General features: G+C 50.0%; 1 protein-coding gene across 2 annotated transcripts; it reads right to left on the bottom strand.

The window, feature by feature from the left end:
* Window positions 1–785: 785 nt before the first annotated feature.
* On the bottom strand, window positions 786–9,227 carry SLC3A2 (solute carrier family 3 member 2). 2 transcript variants are annotated; one of them, XM_019713940.2, is made up of 9 exons: window positions 6,050–9,227; window positions 5,551–5,724; window positions 4,856–4,950; window positions 3,180–3,248; window positions 3,023–3,081; window positions 2,676–2,856; window positions 2,423–2,566; window positions 1,450–1,530; window positions 786–1,338 (listed from the first exon to the last, which is right to left on the bottom strand). In XM_019713940.2, exons 1-9 carry the CDS (start codon window positions 6,474–6,476, stop codon window positions 976–978), a joined length of 1,593 nt encoding a protein of 530 aa, XP_019569499.1. In that variant the 5' UTR covers window positions 6,477–9,227; the 3' UTR covers window positions 786–975. The 2 variants fall into 2 exon arrangements, with proteins under 2 accessions (XP_019569499.1, XP_019569500.1); XM_019713941.2 differs by lacking the exon at window positions 1,450–1,530.
* Between the last annotated feature and the right edge of the window lie 3,870 nt (window positions 9,228–13,097).

Raw genomic sequence — 13,097 nt, 5'->3', positions numbered from 1 at the left:
CTGCCCACCCCTTGCCAACTAGACCTCATCCCCTGCGCTCTCCCCCCTCACACTTGCCATCCTGACAAGTCAGGCATGCTCCCACCCCAAGGCACTGGAAAGCTCCTTCCCCAGATATCAGCCAAGTTAACTCCCTCATTTCAGGCCTTTTATTCAAACGTCACCTTGGTGAGGCCTCTGCTAGCTCCCACAGCAAACCCCACCTCCAGACACCCACCTCTTTTCCTGCTTTAATTTTTCCTCTTTGAACACTATCACTAAATCCACCACACTCTAAAGTTTATTCATCTTATTTTTAATCCGTCTTCTCACTAGAATCTAAGCTTCAAGGAGACAGGGATTTTTGAACCTTGTTCCCTCCTGTGACCCCAGGACCTAGAACATTTCCTGGTCATACTGAGTGCACAATTAATTCCCGTTGAATGCATGACCTCTACTATCCTTTAGAAGTACTCTTAGAAAACAGGTCACCCCACTCCCACTCTACCTCCCTGAAAGGCTAAGTCTGCAAAAAAGGCAACACTGACCACCACTGGCTGGAGCCCACTACTGAGGAGGAAAGAGTCAGCAGCAAGACCCCAGACCTCCAGGAGAGCAGCGGCTCAGCTGGGGAGGGGACATGGGCGCTGGCCCCAGCCCCGACACCTCCATGCTGCTATGAGCTTGGCAAGGCCCTTCCTCTCTGGGCTGGAGCAGATGTATGGACCTCAGGCCCTGACCACTGTGGGGCAGGTCCGGGTGCGGAGAGGGGAAGATTGGGCGAGAAATCACTGGCATGACAGAGCTGTGGAGGGAAGGCAAGACCTCACCTTCTTGTAGGAGTGCCTTTTATTTGAAGCCAGAAAACACCCTATTTGGGGTTCATATGTAATCTATGACAGTAAAAAAAAAAAGAGAACGAGGGAAAACAAAATGCCAAGGGCCTAGGGAGGGGCAGAGAAGGGTAGTGGGTCCCGGTCAGGGTCAGGGTCAGGGTCAGGGCACGTAGGGGAAGCGGAGCAACAGCCCCTCATGGGGCTCCAGTTTCAGGTGCTCCAGCTCTAGCGAGGCGCCCTCCTCACGGCCTGTCTGGGTGCTGAGCAGCAGGTCAACCCTGGCTGGCAGGCTGGCACTGGCGGGCAGGCTGGAGGCCCCTAGTCTGGCAGGTTGTCCCAAATCCCCAAAGTTGAGCACTACCAGGAAACGCTCGTTCTGGTCCCACTGACGGATGTAGGAGAAGAGGCTGGGCCCCGAGGACAGTGCATGGAAGTCTCCGTGCAGCAGGGACCGCTCCTTGCCCCGATGGTCGCTCAGCCGCCGGAACAGCGTAAGGACGGAGCCAGGGTCTTCACTCTGGTCCTGCAAATGATTAAGACGTAGCAGGCGGGGACGAGGAACTCCCCTGGGTGTAAACTGCAAGCCCCCTGGCCACCCTCTGCCGGCCAGGCCCTGCTCACTTAAAACCCTTACCTTCACTGACATGTTGGAGCTTATAGCTCCTGAGGTGTTGAAGCTGGATTCATCCCATAGCATGAAAGGGGCCTTCATGGGCTGAAAGGCAGGGGAAACAGGACTTGGAAAAGGCCTTCGGCCCACTGTCCCTCCTGTTCCCACCCCCGGTCACACATAAGCTCCTGCACTCATGCCTCACTTCTGCTGGATGAGCAAGACAGGCTCCTGTGCCAGGTGCTTGCATACAGTCCCCAGCCTACAGGACAGCCACAAGCTAGTTCCCTCACCTCCCTCTCTGCTCAGTTGTCTCGTCAGGTTTTCTGTGGCCACTCAATATAAAACATACGTCCCGGCCCTTTACCCTGCTTTCTTTTGCATAGCACTCATTGGCACCCAGCACTTTATTTCATCAGCTGATTATCTAATTTCACCATCTCCAGTCCTTTTGTGCACTGCTGTATCTCCATGCATGGCACCTAGGAATTACTCTATAAACCCCCGCGAATGAATAAATGACTGGTTCTGTAAACAGCAGCTCAGGTGTCAGCCTCCACGCCTGTGGCTAAAGCTAAGCAAGAGCCTTCATGGTCTTACCCCTATGACAGCATGCTGCTGTGTCCTCCTCTTACTCATCTGGCCCCCCCACCAAAGTAAGAGTCCCTGGAGGGCACAGAGTACCCACTGTTCAATGAAGGAAGGAAGGAATGATGGCTACCATACTGAACACTGACCAGGTACCAGGTACTGCATCTCAAAGTAAGCCACCATTTAATCCTAACTACCCTATAAGAAATGCCAGTATCACAGAAGAGTTGACCAGGACTCAGAGAAGTGACATACCATGCGAAGGCCACACAGCTACTGACTCGATGACTGCCCAGAAATAAAATGCAGTTCCACCCCACGGCTCAGGTCTGTCTGCCGACAGCCGCAGAACCATCGTGGAGGGACGCGACCTCCCACACTGTGCTGGGGAGGCAGCACACACTACCTGTCCAAGGAGGTCAGCTGCCTGCAGGCCAATCTCATCCCCATAGCTGAAAACCGGGGTTCCTGGCAGGGTGAAGAGCAACAGCTGGTAGAGTCGAAGGAGGTAAGCCGGCACCGAGGAAGTCAGGAGCCTCGCCTGAGACAACTGCAGGAATGCACACAGGTGAGCTGCCAAGCCCGCCTCCTACCCATCTCCCAACACCCCTTTCCTCCAAAACACCTCCTGCCCCCTCTCCCACCACTGTGGTACTCACACTCCAGCTGCACCAGCGACTGTCAGTTAAGTTCAAATACTGGGTGACCAGGAATTTCACACGCTCCCCAGTTAAATTGGGGTCTGACAGATATGAGCTAGTCACCAACAGGTCCTTGGCGAATTCGAGTAGGCTCAGGATCTGCTGAATGTTGGCGGACTCAGTCCCTGCAATCAAGAGCCTGCAGAGAGCAAAGCAGGGGTCAAGGTTGGTACAGGACAAGAAAGGAAGAATGGAGGTGAAGAGGTTCTTTGGACTAGGGGCTCCCCGTTTCCCGAGGGGCCTAGCACTCCACTGAAGGGTTCCCACAATGGAGCGGCACTGGGGACAAGAGGTGTGGCACTCACCTATCTTCACTGAAGTTCTTGGTGATGTTCTGCCACTCAGCCAAGAATGCAGATGCGTTCTAGAAGACAAAAAGCAGAGTCAAGGGGCAGAGAACACTACCAGGCCCTGATGAGTTTCTCACCCAGGCTCTGCCTCTCACATGCAAAAGGACCTTACCGCCAGATTCTCTACATCCCGAACCTGGAACCCATCCACGCCAGCCTGCAGCCAAAAACTCAGAGCATTCTACAAATGGGAAGGGGGGGGGGAGCAAAAGAAAGAGGAAAGATATTAACACTCTGATGTAAAGGCTCCGAATATTGCAGCCCACACTAAACCTTGCCTGCTATGCACTTCCCCATGACCTTGGGAGTCACTTGAATGAGAGAGCATCGAGTGGTCTCACTTTCCCACTTCTATCATAAAGGTTTAGCTCTTGCTCCCCTCTCATTCTAACGTATCACTCACTTCTAGTGCTATAGCATTTCACTTTTCTATTCCTCCCATGGCAAATCACACAGCTTCACCTTTGACAACCACAGACATGGCCCAGAGAAGGCGTTCATAAACATAACTTCATTTAATACTTCACATGTGTGGAATGCTGGTGTACCCATTTCAAAGATGAGGAAAACAGTCTCAGAGAAGCAAGCAGGCATGTCCAAGGCCACACAAAGAGCAGCAGAGACAGGACTCAAAATGCTAGTCAAGATCCCAAGACAAGTGTGCTTACTCCTTCCCCAGTGTCCTGACGCTGGGGGAGGGTGAGTAAAAAGTCAGTCAGAGCACAGCCAAGCGTGAAAAAGCGATTTTCAAAGCAAAGCCCCAGGGCAGTTTAGATGAACAGTCGAAATAGCAAGCTCTGCAGAACAGGCCCAGGCCTGAAGCCCTGGCATTCCTGGGGCATAGAACACGGAACCCCACTCCCACTGGCCCCAATTTTCCCTTTTTCTCTCTGTTCCATGTGCTCTCTCCTCTCCTCTCCCTTTTCCTCTGAGGCTACCACTCCTCACGCCATTAACATCTGAAAACTTCCTTTATCAATAACTTTTAAAGAGTCTCCCAGCAATTTGCTGGTGAACTAGAAGACCCCAAGGGTCCTCTGGAAATGCTGGGAATATGGAATTTTACTTCAGAATCAGGGAATCAAGAGCAAGCAAAGTGTCAGCGTCTGCCTCCATTTTTGTTCTACCTGTGCCACACTGCCCAGTGTCCTAGAAGCCAGGCATTAGGAGCTAGGGTGACATTCAAAGCCCCACTCCCGGCCCGCTGGGTATTAAGTTTGAGCCAATACCATCAGGGAAGGCGGAAGTAGAGAAATAAGATTACCTGGGACCTCAAATCCCAGACCCACTGAGCCCTTTGAACCTTAGAACCCTCATTTACAGAAGGGGACAGTGACAGGGACCTTGCTTGGGTACGTATGTGAAGGTATGTATGAGGGTACGCAGCGGATTCAAGAACGGATACAAAATACTTGGCAAAGTCCCAGACACATAGAAAGACCCCAGTGCTTAAAATTTCAGACTGGGCTCCATTCCAAAACACATCAAACGAGAACTGGGAAACCGGTCAGGACAGGATACCCACTGAGAAAGGGTTTCCTCTCCCACAAAGAAGGAAAATCAAGCCCAGATTGCTATCTGAGAAGCTCCCTTCCTGGCACACTCACCATCAAAGTCAAGGAAATGAGAAAAATGAGAGGTCATAAAAGGAACAAGCAAAAACAGGGGTGCACTGCTGGCCTAACGTGGGAGGAGCAGGCCTGCAAGGAACAAGAGCCCCGCAGCTGAATGCGGGCTAGGTTGACAGGGCTTGCTGTGAAAGGACCAGCACAGACCCAGCACACTCACCTTCACCTTGGTGGTCACAGTGTCAATCTGAGAGGGGTGGAACCATGAGTCCTGGCCCCTGTAGTTGGGAGTGAGGTCCAGAATGACCCGGATGCCTAGAAGGATGAGGAAGCAGTCGTGAGAAAGACTTTGGGGTGAAGGGAAAGGAGGAAATCAACAAATACAAGTCTGTAAAGCGTATCTTTTGTACTACTTGGTACAAAAGCTTAGATTTGAACCCTGGCAAAACTCATTCTATTGAAACAGAGATAGGAGCTAGGAGAGGCCTTAACATCTTAGGGAAGGTTGTAGAGAAGGTTGTAGAGAAGGCTGAGCTGCGGGGCCCTGGGCTCCCACCCCCAAAGTGAACCCTTTTAAAGTGAGACAAGATTTTATGTGTTTGTTTGTTTGTTTTCAAAAGGATCCACTCTTTTCAAGTTTAAAAACCACTGATTTAGTAAAAGCCTACATTCTGTAAACAAGGACGCGGGAGCCCAGAAGTGAAATGCTTGCACAGCCAAGTAGAAGGTCTCTAAAGCACTTGACAAATCCATTTTAGGCTGCAACCTAACAAACCTCCTTTGTGCCTGCCCTAGGCACACTCAGTCAGTCAGGAGTAAAGCAGACAAAAACCCTAGCCTGCCTTTCCTCTGGCCAGAAGGCCAAGCCCTTCCAAGAAGCTGCTTCCTTGCCAACCTCAACGCCAGGACACCCACTCTTTTTCCTGGCCGACTGCAGGAGACTGTCAAAATCTTCCTTGGAGCCAAGAGTGGGGTCGATCTGTTCCAAGTTGGTCCCACTGACGTCATCCTTCAGGTTCTTGTGAATTGGGCCCAGGACAAAGCCCTTCACCTTCAGGCTGCTCAGATAATCCACTCGCTCGTTGAGGCCTGAAATGCGGAAGCGGTTAAAGTGAAGCCAGTCTGAGAGGCCCCTGATCTCGCCTATTGGCTCCTCTCCCTGGGGCTAAGTGTTGGGGGTAAGGCTGGATCACCAGACTCGGAGCTGCTAATTCAAAGGGAGGGGGGGTTGGGGGGGGTGTTCCCTCAAAGAAAGGGAAGGAGGACCTACGTCCCAGAGAGCGGGCGCCATACTGGGGTAGGGGGTGAGGGGGGTACCGTCCGAGTCCATCTGGGGACGGGATCAGGGTCGGTGACCAGTTAAACCAGGGAGCACGGAGCGGGGCGTGGGGTGTGGGGGTTACATCACGCTCACCAGCCAGGTTGCCCGCGTCGCGGCCCAGGAAGGCCTGAAGGTCGCCGATGCGATAGAGGGCGCCCTTGTGCCACCAGCTCTGCGCCGGCAGCTCCCGGCAGCGCGGCGCCCGCACGATGATGACCACGGCGCCCGCCAGCATGCCGAGCCAGCCGAGCCAGAAGAGCAGCAGCAGCGCCCAGCGGGTGCGCACCCAGCCGGGGCTGCTCGCCACCTTCAGCAGCTCCTCTTTAGACAGGCCCGTGAACTTGGCGGCTACCTCCGCCTCGTCGTCGGCCACCTTGTTCTTCACCAGACCGTTCTTTTCGGCACCGCCCGCCATGACCGGGGCCACGGCCGCCCCCGATGCCGCGTTCATCGGCTGCTTCTCGGGTTCGAGCTCGTTCAGCTCCACTTCCTTCATGTCCACCTCAGTGTCCTGGCTCATGGTGCCTGCGGGACCGGCGACACGACGCAGTCTGCGGTCAGGTAATGGCTGGACAACTTTCCGGACCTCCGGGCCTCTGGCCGATCTCCCTGGCTTGCGTCACTCAGGCTGCTCCGCGGGGGAGGAGCGACCTCGGGGACTAGCGGGGAGCCCCGCCCCGGCCCGCCCCGGCCCGCCCCTTAAAGGGGAACATCGGGGATTGCTCTTTGTGGGACCGCTCGGGTGGGCGGCAGAAGGGGGATTACGTCTGGAACAGGCTTCCGACTGCTGTGTGGACTAATTCCTCCTCTCGAACCCCTCGACCCCTAAGGTTCCTTCGAGCCGGACGCTAAAAAGGCTGAGCACCGAGCCACCTTTGGATGGGTGGGCTCTGCGGTTTGTCCCGCCCCAGGTTCCTTCTGGTCCCTCTGGCCACTGGAAAGTGGGCGGAGAGGGGATGTCCAGCACTGCAGGGGTCACGAGGCCCCTCTTCGCCCACTCTGAAGGCTGGTGACTACCTCGGACACTATACTCCATTTGGCCCAGCACTCAGGCCACCGCCTACCTGGTCTTCCCAACTTCGCAAGGCCACTTGCGGCGCACAGCCAGCCAAACTCAATTTCCGCCCTTTCCCCACCGGGCTTGTCTTCTCAGGCCTCTGGGACTTGGCACCAGACCTCCCCTTCCGCGCAGGGCTTACCCCCACTCGTCCCTCAAGACTCATCTTGAATTTAGACTGCAAGTATTTATGGAACTCCCACTACAATACTTTGCTTTAACTTGATTGAATTAACTCTAATCCAGTCTTCCCCATAATGTTTTACGATGAATCTGTTTGGGCAGGAGAGTCGCTGACACTCCCGGTCTTACCCTACCCCACCCCCAGTTTCTGGCGCCAGGATGTCGGGCAGCTAGGAATTCCACATCCCTGAGACTGATAGACAACCAATGGGCTGTAGCACAAACATTCCTGGGCTTGGCCTCAGATAGAGGCATCCACCTTTGTCGTACAACACATCAGAAGATGCCGTGGTTAGACTCTTTCCCCACCTTGCAGGTGCTCCCACAGATTATTCCCGTCTCCCCAGGCCGCCAGGGTCCCCCTACCTCCCCAGCACTTCACTCCAGCTAGGTCCTGGAGCCAGCTGGTACTGCAGAGGCCTGGAAGACCACCCAGCTTCCCTCCACAGAGATCCTTGAATTGAGGGTAAGTGGGCCAGAGACAAGGTTCACAGCACGGACTGCCGGACGTCAACACCATGAGGTGCCAAAATCTCAGGAGCTTGTTGTTCCTGAGCAATGCCGCTGGGCTATTTTCAGAGAGGAGCTGAAGGAAGGAAGTTCTTTCTCTGTCTCCCACCTGGGCTGGAAGCCAAGATGGCTGTGTATTTGGAAGAAGGCAGAAGCCAAGATCTAAAGAAACAGATGAGAATGGATGCCAAAAGAGAGCCAAGGGTGTGAAAGGCTCATCCTCTGCCATCTCCTTCCTCATCTCAAAGCCCACACCTCCCCCCATCCTTGGAAAGCCACTTCCTAGAGGGGGGCAAGCAAGTGGGTAGAGGTTGGAGTTCAGGCCAGTGCTGGATGATGATAAGAAGTCCAAGGTGCCCCGGGCATGCAGATAAGTGCCAAACGGGTTCTGCACAGACTTCATCCCCGCCATGAAAGCTCAAAGTTGAGAGTTGTGGGGTCAGAGCTCTCTTTGAGATGGCCCAACATAACCCCCCCAGGAATCCAGTATCTCACTCAGCCCCCATGGCCCCAGACAGATAAAGCCAATCCCTTCTGCATGGGAGATCAAGAAGCTAACAACTTACCTCCCAGTTTATCGTCCACCACACCTGCCACAGGACCACCCTCCAGCCACATCAGCCATCAAACACCTGCCAAGCTCACAACACACTTGGCTTTGTCAGGCCTCTCCATCTTTGTTCGTGCCATTCCCTGTGTTTTGCCCTTCCTGTTCTGCCACTCTGCCTCATAAGCTCCTGTTCACTCAAGACAGCTCAAATGACAGCTTTTCTCAACTCCCCCGAAAGAATTACTTCCCATCCACTGTGCACCTACCTCTGCTAAAATTCATGTACCATTTGTTTATTATGTTTCCTTGTCTGAGAGTCTGTTTGCACTTCAAGACATGTGGCAGGGGCCTTGTGTTATTTGTCAAGGACCTGCCTGCGTACAGTAGGCACTTGTTTGATAAATGAGCGGATGAACTATATCAAACCCAAATATTTCCCTTCTTAGACACAATTCAACAAAAGTAGCATGTGAAGATAAAGGCATAAAAGTGAAAAGGAATTTAAACAATACCTTATCAAGATGCAGGAAGAGAAACAAAAACTTATATAACTATTCAACCAAAATAAAGCAAAGTACTAAATCTGGGGTAAGGGGAGGAAAGAAAAGCAACTGTAGAGAAAAAGGGCAGAAGGTGGCTACAGAGCCTCAGATCCTACAATGTATATTGATAAATATAAAACTTAACATTTACTATAGGGATGCAAAGTATATAATTTGTCAAAAAGAATTGAGCCTTTAAGACATGGGTGTCCCAACTGCGGCCCGCAATCCATTGTTAATTGGCCCGCAGCAAATTCCAAAAATATATTTAGTTTACTTAAATAAACCAGGTGAGGCAATACGTACTTCACCTCGAGTGAGTGGCGCGGCTGTTTGTGTATTTTAGCACATATGGCCCTTGGTAAAAAACGTTGAAAAAAGTTTGGACACCCCTGCTTTAAAAGAAGCTGAGACAAAGCAAAGAGAAAAAAAAAGGAGTTCAACAGTCCAGAGGCTAAGAAGGACCATGTGAGGCCACAGTCCTCAGTACGTCCCACTCCAGCAGGCAGATGGGTGGGGCCCTGAAACGCAGAGGGCCAAGAGAAATTCTTTCCAACTCACTATTGCAAAAATCCATGGCACGTATTTCCTAACAGATGAGGATTACTTAATCTTGGCGATAAGAAAAGCACGTTAGTCACTCCGCCCACCCCCACCATGTATAAAGGATTTCCAAAGACAGAGCAAAGACGGGAGGATACTTAGAAACTCAGGAAACTGTCTCTGTCCAGCAGACCCAGCAATTCTGCCAAAGCCCAGGGCATTATTCCAAAGACCCAGGGGAAAAAACGAAAAAACATCCCGGCTCTGCTCTCACAATACCCATCAGCCTGGAGCAGTTTAGCCATTTGAAAAAAAAAGGATGATGGCTGACTAAGGAATTGAGTGCGGTCAGAGTGCAGCTGAGATGAAAGTAGATCCCAACCAAAGGGACTGACTTGGCAGCTGTTATTTGAAGAACTGATGTTGGAATAATATTATTTGTTATTACAAATCCTGCAGGAGGGACATGGGCAGCTAAAGAAGAGCCTTGTCTTATGGAAGGGTGAGGAATGTGAGAGGGGTAAAAGCCAGAAAGAGTAAAGGAAATGCAACTAAGGCCCTCTCTTAGGAGAAGAGAAATAAATGCACCATCGGAAAAGTATCTGGTACTAAAATAAATTGGACATAAGCATCCAAAATGGCTAAATGCTACCAGAGCTTTCCAACAATACAATCATAAAGACACATAATGAGAAGTTGTGATCTTTGATTTCAATTTGTCCTTCCTGAACATAAAGTTTTCCTTTATTCCCTGGCTACAAGTAACTCAATATTTGAATAACCCTGCCCACACCCCTGCCCCTGTCCCAACCTATTCTTTTCATGTCAATTATAGGCCCTTCTTAGGGCCTTCATATAAAGAAGCAGATGACTATGTTTTTAAAATACTTTTTATATTCAATAAGGTAGAAAAGGGGTGCACAACATTGAGAAGACATTTAGGCATGGAGTAATAGAAGCCTGCATTTGAAATAACCACTCACTCTGCAACTAAAGTGGTTAATTTCAACACCAACTCTAAAACAAATTGGACTATAAGGAAATTAAAGAAAGATATTTTTTTAAAGTGAAGTACATCACTAAGAAGGGAAACTCTCTTTTCTCTTTTGAAATAGAAATTGAAACACTAAATGGAATGCTAGTTAGAATGTAACCAATCTGAGAACAAAACTTTCCGGACCCAGACCACACTACTAGGGTAGGGACTAACTGTTACATGATTACCACAGCCCCACTATCACAAGCTTTTTTTTTTTTTTTTTTTTTTAACTATTGTTAAGTCCCCCATAGCACATATTCCCAGAGGTACTACAATTCCAGGCTGTGATATTGTGATGTAAGAAATACAGATGCTCCTTAACTTGTGGGGTTACATCCCAAGGGACCCATCATTAAGTTGAAAATATCATAAATTGAAAATGCATTTAATACACCTAAGCTACCACACATCATAGTTTAACCTAGCCCTCCTACTGAATTCTTACAGCTTTCACAACATTGTGAAGTGGGAAAATCCTAAGATGAAACACCGTAATTTGGGGACTGTCTATATATACATTTGATCTTTATCGCTTTTTCCTGGCACAAGAGCTACTAAAAATCCTTGTAATTCCTAGAGCGATAGAGGTGATGGGAGCATCTTTTGTTCTAATATTTGGTCTCAGACAGAAGAACTTCTAAGACCAAGACCCTTGGAATCTCTGGAGTAGTAAGAGTGTCATTTTGTGTGTGAATGAGCTGACAGGTGAGGGTGGGGAGAGTCTAGATAGCTCCACGGTGGGCCAGAGGAACAAATGGTGATTAGGTTAGAACTTTCAGGAACAAATGGTGATTAGGTTAGAACTCGGCCTCTGGAGAGGGGAGAGGGGTGGGAGATTGAGTGAATCATCAGTGGCCATGGGTCATGCCTGCTGTAATGGCACCTCCATAAAAGCCCTAAACAACAGAGTTGGGACAGCTTCCAGGTTAGTTAACACATCCCTGTGGCAGGAAGATAACACACCCCAAGTCCACGGGGTCAGAAGCTCCTTTGTTTGGAACTCTTTCACACATGGTCCGATGTACCTCTTCATCTGGCTGTGCATCTGTATCTTTTATAATATCTGTGGATAAAAAAGGGGCCACATACTAAACCTGACAAGCTCAGGGGAGGCCAGCATGACAGGCCCTACAAACTCAGAGACCGAAATTAACCACATAGGATGGTCAGAACATAACAATTCCTAACTAAAAACAAGCCATGGCCGGTAGTCACATCCTTGGCCTGTAGCTTCCTTGACAAACGTCAATCTTTACCTTAAGTGAACCTGTCTATTGTCTTTTTGCCTCTAAGATAACATACCCTTGGAATGTCAGAGTAATCCCTTTTTCCGGACCCCGCAGGGTGCAACCCACAGCAGAGACTATAGAACCCCCCATTGTTATCTTGTTCCCTGAATACCATTTCCCTGTGCTGTAAATGTTAATTATTAACTAATGAACTATTCTGTGGCCAATGTAAAAGAAGTATGTGTCCCTCCATTTTACTTTTATCCAGTCCCAGAAATGTCCCCACTTTGCTTTCTCCCACCCCTTTAATCTATCACCAATGGATTTCAAGTAACCCTCTTTACGTATGTCTCCTTTGATTCTAATGTACAAAATAAACTGTGAGGGGGTGGCTGGTTAGCTCAGTTAGTTAGAGCGTGGTGCTAACACCAAGGTTGCCCATTTATTCCCCGCATGGGCAACTGTGAGCAGCGCCCTCCTTCTAAAAATAAATAAATAGGGGGCCGGCCCGGTGGCTCAGGTGGTTAGAGCTCCTTGCTCCTAACTCCGAAGCCTGCCAGTTTGATTCCCACATGGGCCAGGAGGCTCTCAACCACAAGGTTGCCAGTTCAATTCCTCGACTCCCCCAAGGGAGGGTGGGCTGCGCCCCCTGCAACTAGCAACGGCAACTGGACCTGGAGCTGAGCTGCGCCCTCCACAACTAAGACTGAAAGGACAACAACTTGAAGCTGAACAGCACCCTCCACAACTAAGATTGAAAGGATAGCAACCTGACTCGGAAAAAAGTCCTGGAAGTACACACTGTTCCCCAATAAAGTCTTGTTCCCCTTCCCCAATAAAATAAAATAAAATAAAAAGTGATGAATTCTACAACATTCAAAGAGAAAAGTCTGTGCATCACAAGAGACCATAACAAACTGAAAAGACAAATCACAATGTTAAAAGGTATCTGAACTAATAAAACTAATAGTCTTGGGGCAAACGGGTGGCTCAGTTGGTTAGAGCGTGAGCTCTGGGCAACGGGGCTGCCGGTTCAATTCCCACATGGGCCAGCGAGCTGCACCCTCCACAACTAGAATGAAGGCAATGAGCTGCCGCTCAGCTCCTGGGTGGCCAGATGGCTCAGTTGGTGGGAGCGAGTCCTCTCAACCACAAGGTTGCCTGTTCCACTCCCGCAAGGGATGGTTGGCTATGCCCCCTGCAACTAACAACGGGTACTGGACCTGGAGCTGAGCTGCATCCTCCACAACTAGGATTGAAGGGAAAACAACTTGACTTGGAAAAAGCCCTGGAAGTACACACTGTTCCCCTATAAAGTCCTGTTCCCCTTCCCCAATAAAATCTTTAAAAAAAAAACACACACACAAAAAAAACAACTCATAGTCTTGTATAAAAAATATAAAATATGATGAAAAATCAGTGAGGAAAAGACAATGATCCAGTAAGAAAAAATTTTACAGAATAGAAACAGTCAATTCACAAAATTGG

This window comes from Rhinolophus sinicus, linkage group LG06, assembly GCF_036562045.2.
Source record: "Rhinolophus sinicus isolate RSC01 linkage group LG06, ASM3656204v1, whole genome shotgun sequence".
In the NCBI taxonomy this organism is placed as follows: Eukaryota; Metazoa; Chordata; class Mammalia; order Chiroptera; family Rhinolophidae; genus Rhinolophus; species Rhinolophus sinicus.
This window is presented reverse-complemented; position numbering and strand designations above follow the sequence as displayed.

What these genes read in the sequence shown, in the direction of transcription:
- SLC3A2 (XM_019713940.2), bottom strand. Translation starts at nt 6,476, where the DNA reads ATGAGCCAGGACACTGAGGTGGACATGAAGGAAGTGGAGCTGAACGAG. An exon ending in GCAGTCGGCCAGGAAAAAGA is followed by an intron (nt 4,951 to 5,550) that starts GTGGGTGTCCTG and finishes TCATCCTTCTAG; the next exon opens with GCATCCGGGTCATTCTGGAC. An exon ending in GCTCCAACATGTCAGTGAAG is followed by an intron (nt 1,339 to 1,449) that starts GTAAGGGTTTTA and finishes AATCATTTGCAG; the next exon opens with GACCAGAGTGAAGACCCTGG.